Source organism: Heptranchias perlo, chromosome 9 (assembly GCF_035084215.1).
Source record: "Heptranchias perlo isolate sHepPer1 chromosome 9, sHepPer1.hap1, whole genome shotgun sequence".
NCBI lineage: Eukaryota > Metazoa > Chordata > Chondrichthyes > Hexanchiformes > Hexanchidae > Heptranchias > Heptranchias perlo.
The window spans coordinates 48508945-48524795 of record NC_090333.1 but is presented as its reverse complement, the minus strand read 5'-3'; the positions used below and the strand labels follow the sequence as shown (position 1 = coordinate 48524795).

The 15851-nt window shown below is 44.5% G+C and overlaps 1 protein-coding gene across 1 annotated transcript in view; it reads left to right on the top strand.

The window, feature by feature from the left end:
• The first annotated feature begins 9771 nt into the window (after window positions 1-9771).
• LOC137324900 (interleukin-12 receptor subunit beta-2-like) overlaps window positions 9772-15851 on the top strand; it is a 43808-nt gene continuing 37728 nt past the window's right edge. Inside the window, 5 exon segments of the mRNA XM_067989593.1 lie at window positions 9772-9853; window positions 10279-10331; window positions 10334-10409; window positions 11429-11713; window positions 15017-15131. Of these exon segments, the coding sequence (XP_067845694.1) occupies window positions 9772-9853; window positions 10279-10331; window positions 10334-10409; window positions 11429-11713; window positions 15017-15131 (611 nt within the window).

Here is a 15851-nt window from a genome sequence, read left to right as displayed (position 1 = left end):
GAACCTCCGTGATAGACGACAAGAAGGAGTGGGAGGCCGCGCTGTCTGTGGGCTTCGCGTCGTACAGTCCGGCATAAAAGGATTTGCAGATCCTCAGTATGTCGGGCTGCGAGGACGTGACCGAGCCGTTCTCTTCCTTCAGGCTGCTGATCACAGAGATCTCTCTGTGCACCTTTTGGAAGAAGAAGCGCAAGCAAGTCTCGTCCTGCTCCACGGAGCGGACTCTGGACCGGAAGATGATCTTGGAGGCCTCGGAGGCAAAGAGCGAGGCTTGCTGGTCCTTCACCTCTCTGAGTTCCTCCCCGACATCGATCCCCATCGACTGCAGCAGGAGAAGATTCTGCATGCTTTTCTGGAGTCGGGACGTTTCCCTCTGCCTCTCTCTCGCCTTCTGAACACCTTTGAGGATGAAGAACCTCTTGATGTTCGCCTTGATGGCTTCCCACCAGTGCACTGGGGAATCAAAGAGGGGCTTTACGGTTCTCCAACCTTTGTAATCCCTCGTCAGTTCCTCAATGTTTCCCGGGGTCAACAGTTTCACGTTCAGCTTCCATGTCCCCCTGCCCACTCTCTGATCGTCCTGTAGGTGACAGTCGGCCAGGAGGAGGCAGTGGTCAGAGAAGAACACCGGTGTGACCTTGGTGGATCTGACCTTGAGCTTCGGGGATACAAACAGGAAGTCTATCCTGGAACGGACGGACCCGTCTGGTCTGGACCAGGTGTATTGACGCGCCGCTCCGTCTGCAGGGTTGCTGAAGACGTCGCACAGCTTGGCGTCTTTCACCGCTTCCATCAGGAGTTTGGACGTGGCGTCCAGTTTGCTGTCGGCTCTGCCGGATCGTCCAGCCGCATCGATGATGCAGTTGAAGTCACCGCCGAGAATGATCGGCTTGGACGTCGCCAGCAGCAGTGGGAGCTGCTGGAAGACGGCCAGCCGCTCGTCCTTCAGAGCCGGGGCGTACACGTTGATCAGCCGGAGCGGAGCGTTTTTGTACATTACGTCTGCTACGAGGAGACGGCCCCCCACCACCTCCTTTACTTCGGTGATGGTGAAGTTGCCCCCCCGCAGCAGAATCCCCAGGCCGGAGGCACAGTTATCGTTGCCTCCCGACCAGATAGACGGCCCGTGGGCCCAGCGCTGCGACCATTGCCTGTAATTGCTGAGATGCGGCAGGCCGCACTCCTGTAAGAACAGCAGGTCGCTCTTGACCTTGGCCAGGTAGTCCAAGGTCGACACACATCGCGTAGTGCTTTTAACGCTACGCACGTTAATGGATGCGACTTTCAGACCCATTTTAACAACTGTTTAAAGTCTCACCCGTCAGTCCGTTTGCTGTTTCCAGCTCTTGGCCGTGTTTCTGCATATAGGTGATCTGTGTAAAGTGTTCCACGATCCCTGAGCTGAGGTACGAGTTCTGTTCTGCCTCAGAGAGGGGGTCGTCGTTCCGCCGGGGTGACATCGGCGGCCTGGTGTCGGGTGAAGAGTCCGTGCGATCCTCGATCGGTTGGGGCTCCTCGTTGTCGCTTCTCCCGGTTTCCCGGAGCTGGTCTTCGCTCTCTGCGGTGCTGCTCCCGGTGTCCCGGAGCTGGTGTGCGCTGGGCACTACGATGCTGCCGGCTTCCCGGAGCTGGAGGGCACTGGAGGCGTTGTCGCTCCCAGTGTTCTCGAGATGGGGGCTGCCGATCGCGTCGGGGTCACCTTGGGTATTTTGCCGCTTTCGGTGGGACGGCTGACCACTTCGCTCCTGTCGTCCCTCCTCGTCAGACTCGGGGTAGTCGTTGCAGTCCGACTGCGACTCGAGTGCTCTTTTAACCCCTGGTGTAGTGTCGGCAGGGGCTTGTTTCCTTTTCTCTGGCTTCTTCTTTTTGGTTTTATTGACCACCAGCTGCCATCCTCCCTCTGCTGCCTCCTCGTCCATGGACTCTGTCGTCTGTTGGGGAGGCTCGGAGCTGGGTGTCGGGGTCTGGCAGTTTTCGGCTTGACCCTTTCCTTGTTCATTGTTTTTCTGGGCTAGGGGCTTCTTGGAGGAGGTCGCGGCCGGGCGCTGACTCTTGGCCTTCTTTGGGGCATCCTTGCTTGTTGCCCCCTCCTCCTCCGCTGTGTTGTTCTTGGCCGCCTGGGCGTAGCTGAGGTTGCGTTCGGGGCAGACCCTGTAGAGATGGCCTTCCAGCCCGCACAGGTTGCAGCGCTTGCTCTCCTTGCAGTCCTTAGTCTGGTGTCCTTCCTGTTTGCAGTTCTTGCAGACGGTTGCAGTGCAGGTGTTCGCCAAATGGCCGGATTTGCCGCAGGTGCGACAGACTCTGGGCTGCCCCACGTACGTGATGTATCCTCGACTTCCTCCGATGGCGAAGCTGGAGGGAGGGTGGACGATGTTGCCGTGGGCGTCCAGTCTCAACGTTGCCGTGACTTCCCTCTTGCTGGTCCAGATCCCAAACTGGTCGGTGACGTCGACGCTGTTCTGCGCCCCGTCGACGTATCTGGCGAGGAACGTCAGCACATCGGCGACCGGGACGTGTGGGTTGTACATGTGTACAATCAGCTTGCGATTCCTCTGCGTTGGGAGGGTGAAGAGCGGCTCCGCAGCGAGCATGGCCAGCAGTCAGACGCTCCCCTTCTCCTTGAAGACTTGAAGAAGCTTCTGGCATCCAGCGACGGTCTTGAAGGTGACGTCAAAATGTCCGCTTCGAGGGAAATCCTGGAGGCAGAAGATGTCCGTCGCTTTGAATCCACAGCAGTCGAGCAGAACGCGTTTGACGAAAAGCTCCCGATCCACCGGCGAAACACATTCGACTGTCGTTACCGTCACCCTGACGGTGTTTGGCACACCATGGCCGACTGCCCGGGTGCCCTTCCCTGCCATTGCAGTGTTGATGTGGTCCTTATGCAAATTTAGGGGCGGAGCCAGCACACAAACGACCAATCACAGCAAAGTCCGCACTTTGCGAGCGCATGAGGTCGTGGCCAGCGTTCCAGTCCGCTCAGATCCAAATAAGCCCGAAAAGGAACACACTTGATCTTAGCCAAAAGGCCGAGAAGAGCCTTGGAATGTTTTACCACATTAAATGCACTATATAAATGCAAATTGTTGTTGTATGCTATGCTGTTTCTCCTGGGTTTCTGCCAAACTTCCAGCACCTTTTACATATTCTATTTGATGGTAAGGGACAAGTTTAATTACGTTCAGGTTAGAAAATCCCAAAGGTAGCAAACTTCATTGACAACATTGCTCTTTCAAATAATTTAGGGTTTCAAGTGATAAGTAAGAATATCCTTTCCATAAGATTTTTGAAAAATTACATAAAACAATACAAAATTAAACATTAAGCTTGGGTTTACAGTGGGTTTCATGTTCCACTGCCTTTGGGCGTGCTAACATCTAGATAAACTCAGCATCAAGTAAATTATTACCAGCAAATTGTGGGTCTTTGCGTTTATTGTACAATTCCCATCTCTCCATTCCTCTTCCTTCCCCTGTCCACCATTTTCTCTCTTGAAAGTGGTAGCTGGTGTATGGTTCTTGGACATTGGCAGCTCTTTGGTATCACATCCAATTAGCCATTCTTCATTGATGGAGTTGGCTATTTCATCATGTAAGTATCACAGTTAAGCCTGATTATATCCTTGACCAACATCCACACGTGCATCTTCCAGGTGGGATCACTAGATTGCAATCAGAAGTGGAAACCTTGGCTAATTTTCCCCTCTAGCCCAGGGGAACTAAGAACCATTGTGGTGCTCCCACAATTACCCGGCTGAGATCAGCCAACTGCCTTGTCACTTTGTGTCAAGTCCAAAGTCAGACAAGGGACAGAATAAGGGCAGGGCAAGAGGTGGGAGTGTGACCTGAGTTCTGATATTTTCTTTGCTGACGGTGACAATTCATTGAAAACCTTAATATCTAACATTGCTGCATCATAAAATACAGAAGTAAGTTGAAAAATGGTCTGTATTGAAAGACTTTTAGAATCTGAGTTACATTTTAGACATTTCGCCCACTTTAAAAACTGAACCGTTCAGACCAAAACTGGACCAATAGTGACCCTACAGCTAACTTCATCGCATACCAGGAACTGAACCTGGGTCCCTCCTCATTGAATTGATTATCATTCTCAGTCTGAAATTTTGCTAAGAGAACATGAGGTAGGACACAGACTCAGAATCACAATCCTTTGTGTGGTGACAATCTCAATCATGCTGCTGTGGGGTGCCCAGGTTGGAGAACTAAAGGTCATGGAGAGATGAGAAATTAATATTCCCCCAAAGATACTTCACGCGTGGGCTACTGAAACAGTGACATTGGCAAAGGTATGTAAGCCTCCTCTACTCCATTGGCAGAACAGAACAAAAGGAGGAAGGGAAAAATACCTTTAAATGAATGAGTCTTGCCCTCAATAAAATAAAATATTATTAAGCCAAAAATAATCAATTACAGAATGTACATGGAAGTTGTCTTATGGTGAATCAAGCCCCAGGTTTATAACTAGTGTAGTGTTAATCATTTGTACATCAAGCCAACATTGCAAAACCAAAATAGAAAGCAAAATATTAAAGGCACATTGTTTTTATCGAAACACATTTGGTAAACCTTTTATTATTTGAGGAGAATGATATAATTCCCAATTCAAGTGATAATGGATTTGACCTCTTTTACATCTATGCATTATTTTTACAGGATTTATTGTAATTAAAATATATAAACACAGTGCCCCTTTAAAAAATGTTTACAGAGAGAACAGGAAACATTTTTATTGCTAAATGTTCTCTTGTTCTGTGTATCTTTGTATTTCTACATTACTATCTTGCCCTCAATTTTAATGTATTTCCCTTTAGGTCTCCTTATTCCCCAAATACAATCGATTCCTTTCAAAAATAAATTGGATAAATATCTAGTTGAAAAGGGATTTATTATTAGAATATATAAACACATAAGAGAGATGATCACATACTTCCCTTAGGCGATTAAACGATTGGAGTAGAGTATGTGATGGGGTAGATTGTACATGAGGAAGGAGTAGGCTTGAAGGGCCAAATGGCCTTTTCACATTCAATGTTGTCTTATGTTCTTAAACTGAAACGTCAGGTAGCCTGTCAATCTCTGATACTGCCACTTGAAACAACTGCTGGGTTAGCTGGACAAATAGCTGGAGTTAACCACTAACTATTAGGCATATATCTTTTTGGTAACATCTCATGATATGATAGGTAATGGTCAGCACTGCAAATTTCTTTATTTCTGCAGCGCTGGGGTTTTGCACCGATGGCTTCTCCTACTATGTATTGATGATCCTGCTCTAAAGCCCATCAGTACATGTTACAGTGTTATTTGTAGACAAACTTCTTTCAAATATCAGAAATAACTCCACCTCTCATTTTTAAAACATCTGTGGAAAACTCAGCTGCTTCTGCTCAACGCTTAACAAGAACCCACCATCATCCCTTTCTGTGTGCCTCTCTCTTTAATCAATACAATTCTGGTCATTGCTCCTGTAAATTACCTTTGTCTTGTTGTCTCTTCTAAGCTCCAAATATCCTACCCTACATATTCTTCCATCCTCCTGCCAAATCTAAAAGATTCTGCATCATGGTTACTACCAAAGATAAAAGAACACAGGAGTGCGTCTGATACAAATTGAACTGGGCGGAGGGCAAAGGTGATGCTTATTAATGGTAGATGTATCAATAAACACACGATGCAGTTTATTAATTGCTCGTATTCTGAAGAAATTATATATCACAAACAGCAGTGGAAACAGCGATTATGATCAGTTCAAGTGGCCAGAGCATAAATGGAAGTTAATAAACATCCATCATCACTGTGTTCAAAAATCAAGACTTATCACACTGTCTCCTACTTTAACTCAATTTTCCCCAGAATTTTAAAACTTTGGAACTCATTACTTTTCTCAGCTTCATTTCCTTCTATAATCTAAAGGCTTTTAAAACATAAGCTTGACGTCATCTAAGTACTATTTGTTGATTTACCTCATCTTCTCCCCACGCCACTAAAACAGATTATCTGGTCATTATCGCTTTGCTGTGTGTGGGACCCTTATGCACAAATTGGCTGCCACGTTTCCCACATTATAACAGTGACTACACTTCAAAAAAGTACTTCATTGGATATGAAGCACTTTGAGACGTCCTGAGGACGTGACAAGCGCTTTATAAATACAAGTCTTTCTTTCTTTTACTCTTTTCAACCTAGGACATGTGCTGCATTATGGGCATCGACCCTTCACCTAGGTTTTCCAATTAGAAAGTAGGATTGAGTGCAAGTACCTGTTTTTTAAACTGGAGAAATTTGGTTTAAATACCAGTTTTTGAGATAGGTAAATTCTCTGTATTCCGGTTCCTTTGGGTCTATCTCTTTGAATAGTATCAGTTTTCCTCTTTAACAGGGCAAGGTTGCCCACTGTTGCCACTGTTGTTTGTGGGACCTTCAGCTACGCCATATTAAATCACTGCACTTAAAATGCAGAGAGTGTTAAAGAGAGAAATAACAAACTTGCCCATTGTGCTTCTCAACAAATGAATTACTTTAGAAGTGCAGCTATAATGTATGTAAACACAGCAATCAACTTGCACCCAGCAAAGTCTACAAACGGCAAGTGAATGCAATGGGATCTTTTCTGTCCACCTGAACATGCAGGCAGAGTCTCAGATTAACGTCTCATTCAAAATACAGCACCTCCAACAGTGCAGCTTTCCCTCAATCCTACACTGGAGTAGTTGGTTTAGATTATCTGCTGAAGTCCTGGAGTGGGCCTTGAACTCACAACCTTCTGGCTCCAAAATAAGTGCTATCAATGAACCAAGCTGACACTAACAGCTTTTTTATATGTAGATGACATGTGATGCTGCTGCCAAATCTAAATGAATCAACATCATGGGTACTGCTAAAGATAGAAGGACACAGGAGTGTGCCTGGATACAAATTGATGTGGAGGAGGAAGGAGGAAGGAGGAAGGAGGAAGCCTCCGAAAGCTTGTGAATTTAAAATAAAATTGCTGGACTATAACTTGGTGTTGTAAAATTGTTTACAATTGGATACAAATTGAACTGGGAGGAGGTCAAAGGTTATACTCAATAGTAAATGTATCAATAAACATATCACATTATTTATTGTCGGCACGCAGAAGAAGTGATATAGCATAAACAATGGCAACCATGATTACAGTCACTTCAAATGGCCAAATCCAAGTGCAAGTTAACATCAGATGGCTTTCATCTGCCCAGATCTTTCATGGCCTGAACTAGACATATGGAGGCATTTGTGCTTCCAAGGGGAAAAAGAAACAGAATGTGATGCATCAATTGAACAAATGCATTTACAATGGTCCCAATGGAGGTTCAAGCCTAAAGGATTATCAAGATAAAGCAAATATTCTGAGGTTTCATCAGGGAACGAGGGGTTGATCTCACTGGAGTGCATATTGAGTCTTGTATCAGAGTTAACTGTACTGAAACTAGTGAGTAAAAATTATTCTCTTCATCACCTAACAATCAAACATATCCTGAGGAAAATAATATGATATTAGGAAACATTAATATTGAAAGGCTTGCTTTCAGTTCAATAGGAATGTTCAATCCATTTAATTGGATTGGGTAGGATGCAGAAAAGAAGTTAAAGCAGTGAAAGATGAGAATAAATAGGTCTTGTACACTGGAGCCACTTGAGAAAACTGGGGCTATGCAAAAGTGAATATGGAGCTGAAAGCATGGAATAGGAAAGGCCATTTGGCCCAAAAAAGTTGTTCCTTTTGGAAATGATGTACAATCTGCCCTATTGTTGACTTCCCAATCTATTTGCTTGAGGGGAAATTCTGCAAAGTTCAGGAATCACCACACCCTACCTGGGATTTGATATTCCAAAAATCTCGTCTCAAGGGTAGTGTAAGGCTGAGGCAGATACATATAAATGTGTTAATCACAGATAAATTGTGATTTGAGGGATGATTTAAATTGGATCTAATTAATAGAAGCTACTATCTCCAAGATGAATGCTACAACTCTTGACTGATCCTTGCATTTATACATTGTATTACTTACAGAGTGTGGCAATTGTTGTTACGTAGGTAAACTGCGCACTTGCCTGGACCAGATTGTAAGTTGTGTATTGCTTTTCACTGAATACTTAATGAAAGTTTTTTGAGAATACAATAATTTCTGGTTCCCGGGATCATAAAAGAAAAAAGGCTTGCATCTATATAGCGTCTTTCATGACCTCAGAGATGTCCCAAAACTCTTTACAACCAATTAAGTACATTTTTTGAAGTGTCGTCACTGTTGTAATGTAAGAAACTCAGCAGCCAATTTCCACACAGCAAGGTCCCACAAACAGTAATAAGTAAAATTACCAGATAATCTGTTTTAGTGATGTTGGTCTATCTTTAAACCACTCAAATATTAATTTCACATTGTTTGTTATTGCAGAGACTCAGATCTGGAAACCACGAACGTAGTGTTACAGTGGACCAATGTGAGTATTCAGATATCTTGGTTTTGTCTGGACAGTAGCCCAGAGAGAGAGAGAAAAAGAAAGAATCCCAAAGTGCTTCACAGCCTGCGAAGTACTTTTTAAAAAAATGTAGTCACTGTTATAGGGAAATGTGGCAGCCAATTTGCCCACAACAATGTACAACAAACAGCAATGAGATAAAAGACCAGTTAATCTGTTTTTAGTGGTGTTGATTGAGGGATAAATATTGGCCTTCATTCCCCTGCTCTTCTTCGAATAGTGCCATGGGATTTTTTATATCCACCAAAGAGGGCAAACATGGCCTTAGTTTAACATATCATGCAAAAAACAGCACCTCCCAGCAGTGTAGCACTCCTTCAGTACTGCACTGATGTCAGCCTAGATTATGAGCTCAAGTCTCTGGCTTGAACGCACAACCTTCTGACTCTTAGTTGAAAGTGCTACCACTGAGCCAAGGTTGACAACTGATCACATGATTATGATCACTTGGCTAAGCATTGCCAAAAAATTACTGTTTAAAACAAAAATGCACATGGTCCCCCATAGCTCCGGTGGTAAATGTAATGTCCAGAGTGGGTATGAGCTTCACAGATCAGAAAGATCCAGATTCACTGTCTAGTCTCTGCTGAGTTACCTTATTTCAGCCAAGGTAGTGATAGGGGTGGTACAATTGACCCCAGCACCCTGTTGAAAAATCAACTGCCCCAATTGATCCAGTGATCTCTACTAGAAAATGCACATGTGTAAATATCCAATGAGGACAAGAATAAATTCACCTCATGGTCAAATAGCCTGCCAATATTTGCTGTCTAAGCTCACATATGAAGAATGGGTTCACATAGGGCAACGTACTGGCACACACTTCAAAAGAGATGGCAAGTTCCTGATGTCAGCTGAGCCATTGTGGGCAGCTGTAGATTGCAAGTGAAGCAGCCTTCTGTACTATGTGAGGGCTGGTCACTCTAGATTGCATTGACCCAGCCCGGCAGATACGGGGGAGCAGGCAATTTGCCCACTCTATGAAGAAGGGTATGATGGGTAACACAGGTGCAATATTTAATGTAACATGAATGCTTGTGAGTCCATATTTCAGAGGTGATTTTCCAACTGCCATCTGCTTCCTTTATCCAGCGTAAATGGGCAGCCAGGAGTTGAAAATTGGAAATAAAATTGCACACCCAATGCAATTTTCAGGCAGGCCTCGAACTGGATGGCCAGTGCTCCTGCGGGTGCCGATGCAAATTGGGGTTCTATGCCAGTTACAGGACTCCGTTTGCAATATTCAGTACCAATGGGTTTCACACTGAAGCCACCGGATTTTCGTTCCTCTCCAATTGACAAGCTGCTTCAAATCTGCGAACAGCTTGCCAATGGTATGGAAATGAGGCCTAACTACAAAAATTGGTCAGGCCTCTCGCTGCAGCCACAGCAGACACCCTGCCCACTTTGCACCCATTTTGGGCGATTGGACCCATTATCTCTTTAGAGGTTAAACACTGAGTCACTCTACTCTGCCTCAATAATATGCCTTTGCCCAACAAAAATAGGAAAGCGCAACAACAGTCTGATACTTCTATTTCCAACCTTAAGGCTTCTCTGAGGCAACTGGGGATCAAATTAAGGGCTGTTTTGTACTTTGGGCACTAGGAACTGGGTTGAGACTGACTCAAACTCATTTTACATTAGCTGGTAAAGGAACAAAAGGAAAGAACTTAACAGAAGGTAGGAATGTGTGGAGACAGTAAAGGTGGATCAGACCTGAAAATGGAACTGAGACTGTTGCATAATCTCTTTACAGGAACAGCCTACAATCTGGGGTTTCTGGATCACGAGCTTCCCTTGTACAATAGGATTATTTGATGGAGTTTATTGGAATATGTTGGTTAATCAAAGTAATCACCATCTTGCTGTGCAAGAATAAGGTAGCCGGTAAGCTTCATTTCAACAATTCTAATTGTACACATTGATTACTGTATTGTAAATCTTCTTTGAGATCATAGCCTATTGCTCAGTTGAATTGAAGTTATATTAATTTTTTTCAATTTGCTTCCCGCTTTAAATGTGACTCATGCTAGATATGGTCCCACAGGTGCAGGCATTGCCTGGAAATACATCCAGCCAGTCATCTTCATGTATGAGCCCAGACACTTGAGTATTGGTTGGCTAGTCAATCTCGGGGAGCATCAGTGCAGTGCTCAATCCTGTCTTCCCTGGTGTCCACGTGGGTACAGCAGGTGTCAATGGCTTGCGTTCAGAAAAGATCCTTGTCTGATTTTGTGCCCCTGTGATCAGCTAACTCAGCACATTCGCGGATTGAACCTATAACCTTCCTGGTCTGTATATACCAGAGTCACACCATGATACATTTGCCACTAAGCCATCCAGGGAACACTAATTTTTATTACTTATCGAACACTGGTGTAAAACAATACCCAATGAGGAACTCTGAGATACAATTGGTAGTCCACCCCTGGCACTGACTGTAAGTCATTAGTAATTTTTTTGCTTGATTTATTAGGCCACCCTGCTCATGGGATAGAAATCCTCATCATGTCTTATCTGTTACTTACAAAACATAGCTTATTAAATGAGAAGGTAGAGTGGCCCCTTCCACGTATGACACAAAGAAAGAAGAAAAAAATTGCGTTTATATAGTATCTTTCACAATCTTAGGGCGTCCCAAAGCGCTTCACGGTCATTGAAGTATTTTTGAAGTGCAGTCACTGTTCTAATGTAGGGAAAGAAGATCTACATTGTAAGGACATAAGAATAGAAATTACTGTTGGAAATATTAGCAGACAAATCTTAACATATTTCAAATAAACAGGTTAACATCTACATTACAATAGCAGACGGAGAAATGTCATGCAAAAACGTTACCTGCTAATATCGTCAACAGCTTTTCGAGGTTTTTACATGATTTTAAAAATGACACCATCTTGTTCCAGGATCCTGTGCTAATGGGGAAATGCGAGTCAGCCCTGCATCCATAATAAGACTAGGATCGAGCATTAACATATCGTGTATCTTAAAGGAATCACCCTGCAACGGGTGTACAGCTCAACAGTTATGTATTATTGAAGACAATACCAAGAGGCTCAGTACTGTGCAGATCTCCACCAATGCAGTTACTGCACACATTCCAAAGTTTGAAAACCCCAAGTCCAGTTTTGCATGTAAACTGCAGTGCAACACTGAATATTTGATTTGTGGAATTGATATTGAAGCTGGCAGTAAGTGTTATTTTAAATTTTGTTGATTGAATTGAGTATTCAATATTATGACTAATGACTACATTTGTAAGCTTTTCAGTTTTTTGTTGATTGTTATGACGATGGCAACCGTCTTGAAAGATGATGGTGTAAATGCCAAAACAGTTTAGTTACTTTGCCATGCTGCAACATCGTGAGTGGCTGAAGAATCCAATTCTCGAGCGACAGTCCTAGCCACAGATGGTGCAGGAATAAATTAAAGGGCCAGATTAAGAAGCCTGATGGACTTTCTTCTTTGCTCTCTTCTCTTTCCTCACTCTCTCTCTCTCAACCACTTCTCTTCAGTCTCTTTGGCTTCCTGATGCAGCGCCAAAGGATCTTTTGTACGATTGATGTGACTGCTTTTAAAATCAGTGGGGATAATTTTGGTTTCCTTACCTCCCCGTTGGCGGTCAAAAATGGGATGGTAGCAGGTGGAAAACCAAGTGTCAGTTCCTACACCCCCCCTCCCCCCACCCCAGTCAACATTGCTTTTACAACTCATCTGCAATCTCAATCAATAGCATCTGCCCAAATACCAAAATTGATAATCATGTCAATTAACATTGCAAGATCACCAGCAACTGCAGGAAAACCTTTTGCACACAAAGATTTCACACAGCATTGTGGTTTTATTGGTTTACAGAAAGGCCTACACACTATTCCTCACCTAAGTTTGAGTCCCTGTTGCCTGTTTTAAGTGCTTGTTTACTTATTCTAATGCTTCTATGAGGTGCTTCATCAGTGGCTGCAACTTGGGAGGAGGGAGGCTCCTGTATCTCATTCAAAGGTTCATGAAATAGATGCTTGTGGTCTGTGACCTCTAGGAGCTCAGGCCTGAGAGGGCCCAACTGCAGACTGGCGGGGTAATTTAGCCCAACTTGCTTTCCGGCTTTAGGGCAGGCTTTGATTCAGGGGGTTGCAAAGATGCAGATATGTTGTCACAAGAGATGGCATCATTTTCTATTCCCATTGCTAGGGCTGCGGATCAGCAATTCTATTAATCTGCAGGAGAGCAGACCCTAGGGAGATTAGTGATCCATGTGAAGTTCCTTTCCTTTCAATCTCCCAGCCCAGAACCTGCATGGCTCCAGTATAAGCAGCCCTGAGAGATCCTGTTACTGGTCCCATAAACCCCTGCAGGGGAGGGGGCTCAACTGTCATGACAATCGAGATAACCAGACAATCCAAGGTTGACTGCAAAGTGTTGATGACTCCACCATACTTTCCGAAGTTGCTCTCTGGCAGGTAGCCAACGCCTTCAGCAATTGCTGATGCACAGAAATCACCTTTTTAAAAAATAATGCTGAGACCCTCTTCAGCAGAGCTAGAACATGTGCTGGCTCTCTGCTTAGCTCTTCCCATGGCCTTTCTTGCCATCACCGCCTGTTCCTGATCACTTACACTCAGTGAATTCTCCAGCGCAGTCCCCTCAAACTCACAAAGTCACACAGAATGCTGATTTCTGTGTTGGTGCTTGGCGTGGTAAGAGCGAGTGACGGTGCTTTGTCATCAGGGTTTTCATCGTCTGTCTGCCTGGCACTGGTGCCTGAGTCATCTGATTGACCAATGAAAAAAGGGAGAGGGACCTTGTTTAGGAAATAGTTCCAAAGGTTAGCACTTCCAGATCAGCGGCAGCCCTGTACCACCTTAGATTGCCACGTTCAGGAAGTTAGTGAGTGAGTGAGTAGCTGAAAGAGTTAAGTTGTAAGAGAAGTCAAAGGGAAGATGCCAACTTGCCCAGCTGTAACAGGCCTCCAGCTTCGCCAGCATTGATGCTGACTGCATTGCTCCGTCAGATTATGTCAATCGCAGCTTGGCCCATAGTGGTGAGTATTTGCAGTGTGGTTAACAGACCCTCCTCCCATGTCAGTCCTCTCCCTTCTGTTGTGTGCCAGTTTCTCCTGCAAGAAAAGTGGAAGTGGGTAAATATGTGTCCTAGGCAATGGCTTCAGCCCTCGCCATGTATTAGCCAATTTACCATAGTGTGCATGATGACATGAACCAGTAGTGAGTGTGGTCAAAGGGAAAACAGTAGTGAAGGCTTTAGCAGGTTTTGAAGGTGTGAGTGCAAGCAGAAAGAGGGTGCAGTGAAGTTTTCCCTGCTCTTATGGAGAGCCATGGGAAGTGGAGAAAGGACGGATTGATGTACTGAGGCAAAGATGGGATCCTGCAGGGCTGTGCAGAAATAATGAACGATGTGAAGAGGAGTTCTTTCTGCACTGAAGCCAGGTCCTGAAGATAATGCTGTTTCGTGCACATGCCACCTCTCTCTTTGCCCATTCACCAACTTGCTTTGGCACTTGCCAACTATCCAAGACATCCCTCCTCTCCCAAACTTCTCCGTAGCTGTATCTGAAAACCTCAGGACCCTGCTGGAACTCTTCTTGTCCCCTGATATCTTTCTACAGCCCCACAGTGTTACTTCCCTGCTTTGGCCACAAAAAAGTGCACCTCTTTAAGCTGTTGCAAGCCCTTAAAACTGTAGCAGCACCCAACTTCCTGACTCCTAATCAGTGATCTGCCAATAGGGAGGCACATTTCTCACTCGTGCAAAGGAGCGGTGACCCATAAACTGGGACAGGTTCCTCCAAGCAGCCATTGCTGTTACTCTGCCCACCTCCTGCCAGTTGCGTGGTGGGAGACCAAAATTGACCCCAGTGTATGAACTTGGGTCACTTGGTAGTGCTCTCATTTCTGGGTCAGAAGCTTGTAGTTTGAACCCCACAGCAGAGCTTGAGCTGATAGTTTAGACTAATCAGTTTAGATTGCCAGATACAGAGGGATTGCTGCATTGTTGGAAATACTGTCCTTTAGATGTTAAACCAAGGCCCCATTTGCCTGTTCTGGTGGTTCAGGTGGTTGTTAAGGATCCCATGGCACTACTTTGAAGAAAAGTAAGGAGCTCTTCTCGTTCTCTCACCAACATCATTCCCTCCATAAATGGCACACAAAAAGACACCCTACAAAGGGGTTTGATAATTTTACAGCTTTCAGTTCTGAGGAAGGATCTTACATCAAAACATTAACTTGTCCTTTTTATTTACTGATGCTAACTGACCTGATGTGTATTTCCAGTATTTTCTTCCTTTATTTAAGATTAGTTGTTTATTATATTGCTGTTTGGGCAACATTACTGGCACAAAATGACTCTCGTGTCTGCCAGTCACTGCCTTTCTCAAATTCATTGCGTAAATCATTTTGAGATGTTTTGATGTTATAATAAACATTTAGAAATTCTAGGAAATAATGCTGCATCAAAAATTCCAAATTCTGCCATTTTAGATCCTCCAGATCAGCCCCGAGACCTGAAATGCATTCAGAATGGAAGAGATGGTGACGTAACATGCAGCTGGGATGTAGGACAAGTCACACACATCAGTACCAATCACGTGTTGTGGTAAGATGATTCTCCAGATTCAACACTGATGTTGACATTAACCGAATGATAGAGACACATCAGAATATAAAAAAGCACGGAGTAAGAAAAGGCCATTCTTGAAGCTTGCTCTTTCCACAAACAGTGTACAAACTACCCCATTGTGGAAACTGCCTCATCTATTTCATTTTCTGAGGGGAAGTTCTGCATAAGTGCTCCTTGATCTCCAAATCCTGGCGTCTCCATGATTCAACCCTGATCTGGGATCTCCACAGATATCATTCTACTCTCTTTCTTACCCCACCCCCCAAAAAAAACCTCTTTATCCCCACAGTGCAGCAACCATTGTGTCCTATGGAACCCTAGATATTAACGGCACAGAAGGAAGCTATTCCTTTGCTGGAGCAATTCAAAACTAATCCCACTGCCTCCTGCCCTCTCCCCATTGCCCTGTATCTTCCACTGCTTCAAATATTTATCCAATTTTTTTCTCCTTAAAACACACAATGGTGTCTGCCTTAACCATTCCCTGTGGCAAAGCATTCCGTGCTCCAACAACAATCTGTTAAAGAAACTCCTCCAAACCTCCCTTAGTGACAGTTTTAAATTGATGACCCCCCCACCCCCATCACTGTGTGGAAACTGAGTGTCTATGTTCCCAGCAGCCACCAGTGCCATATTTGTGAGACACCTGTCCTTATTGGACTGTCTCTGACTGCACCCTTATGTTATAATGTCCAA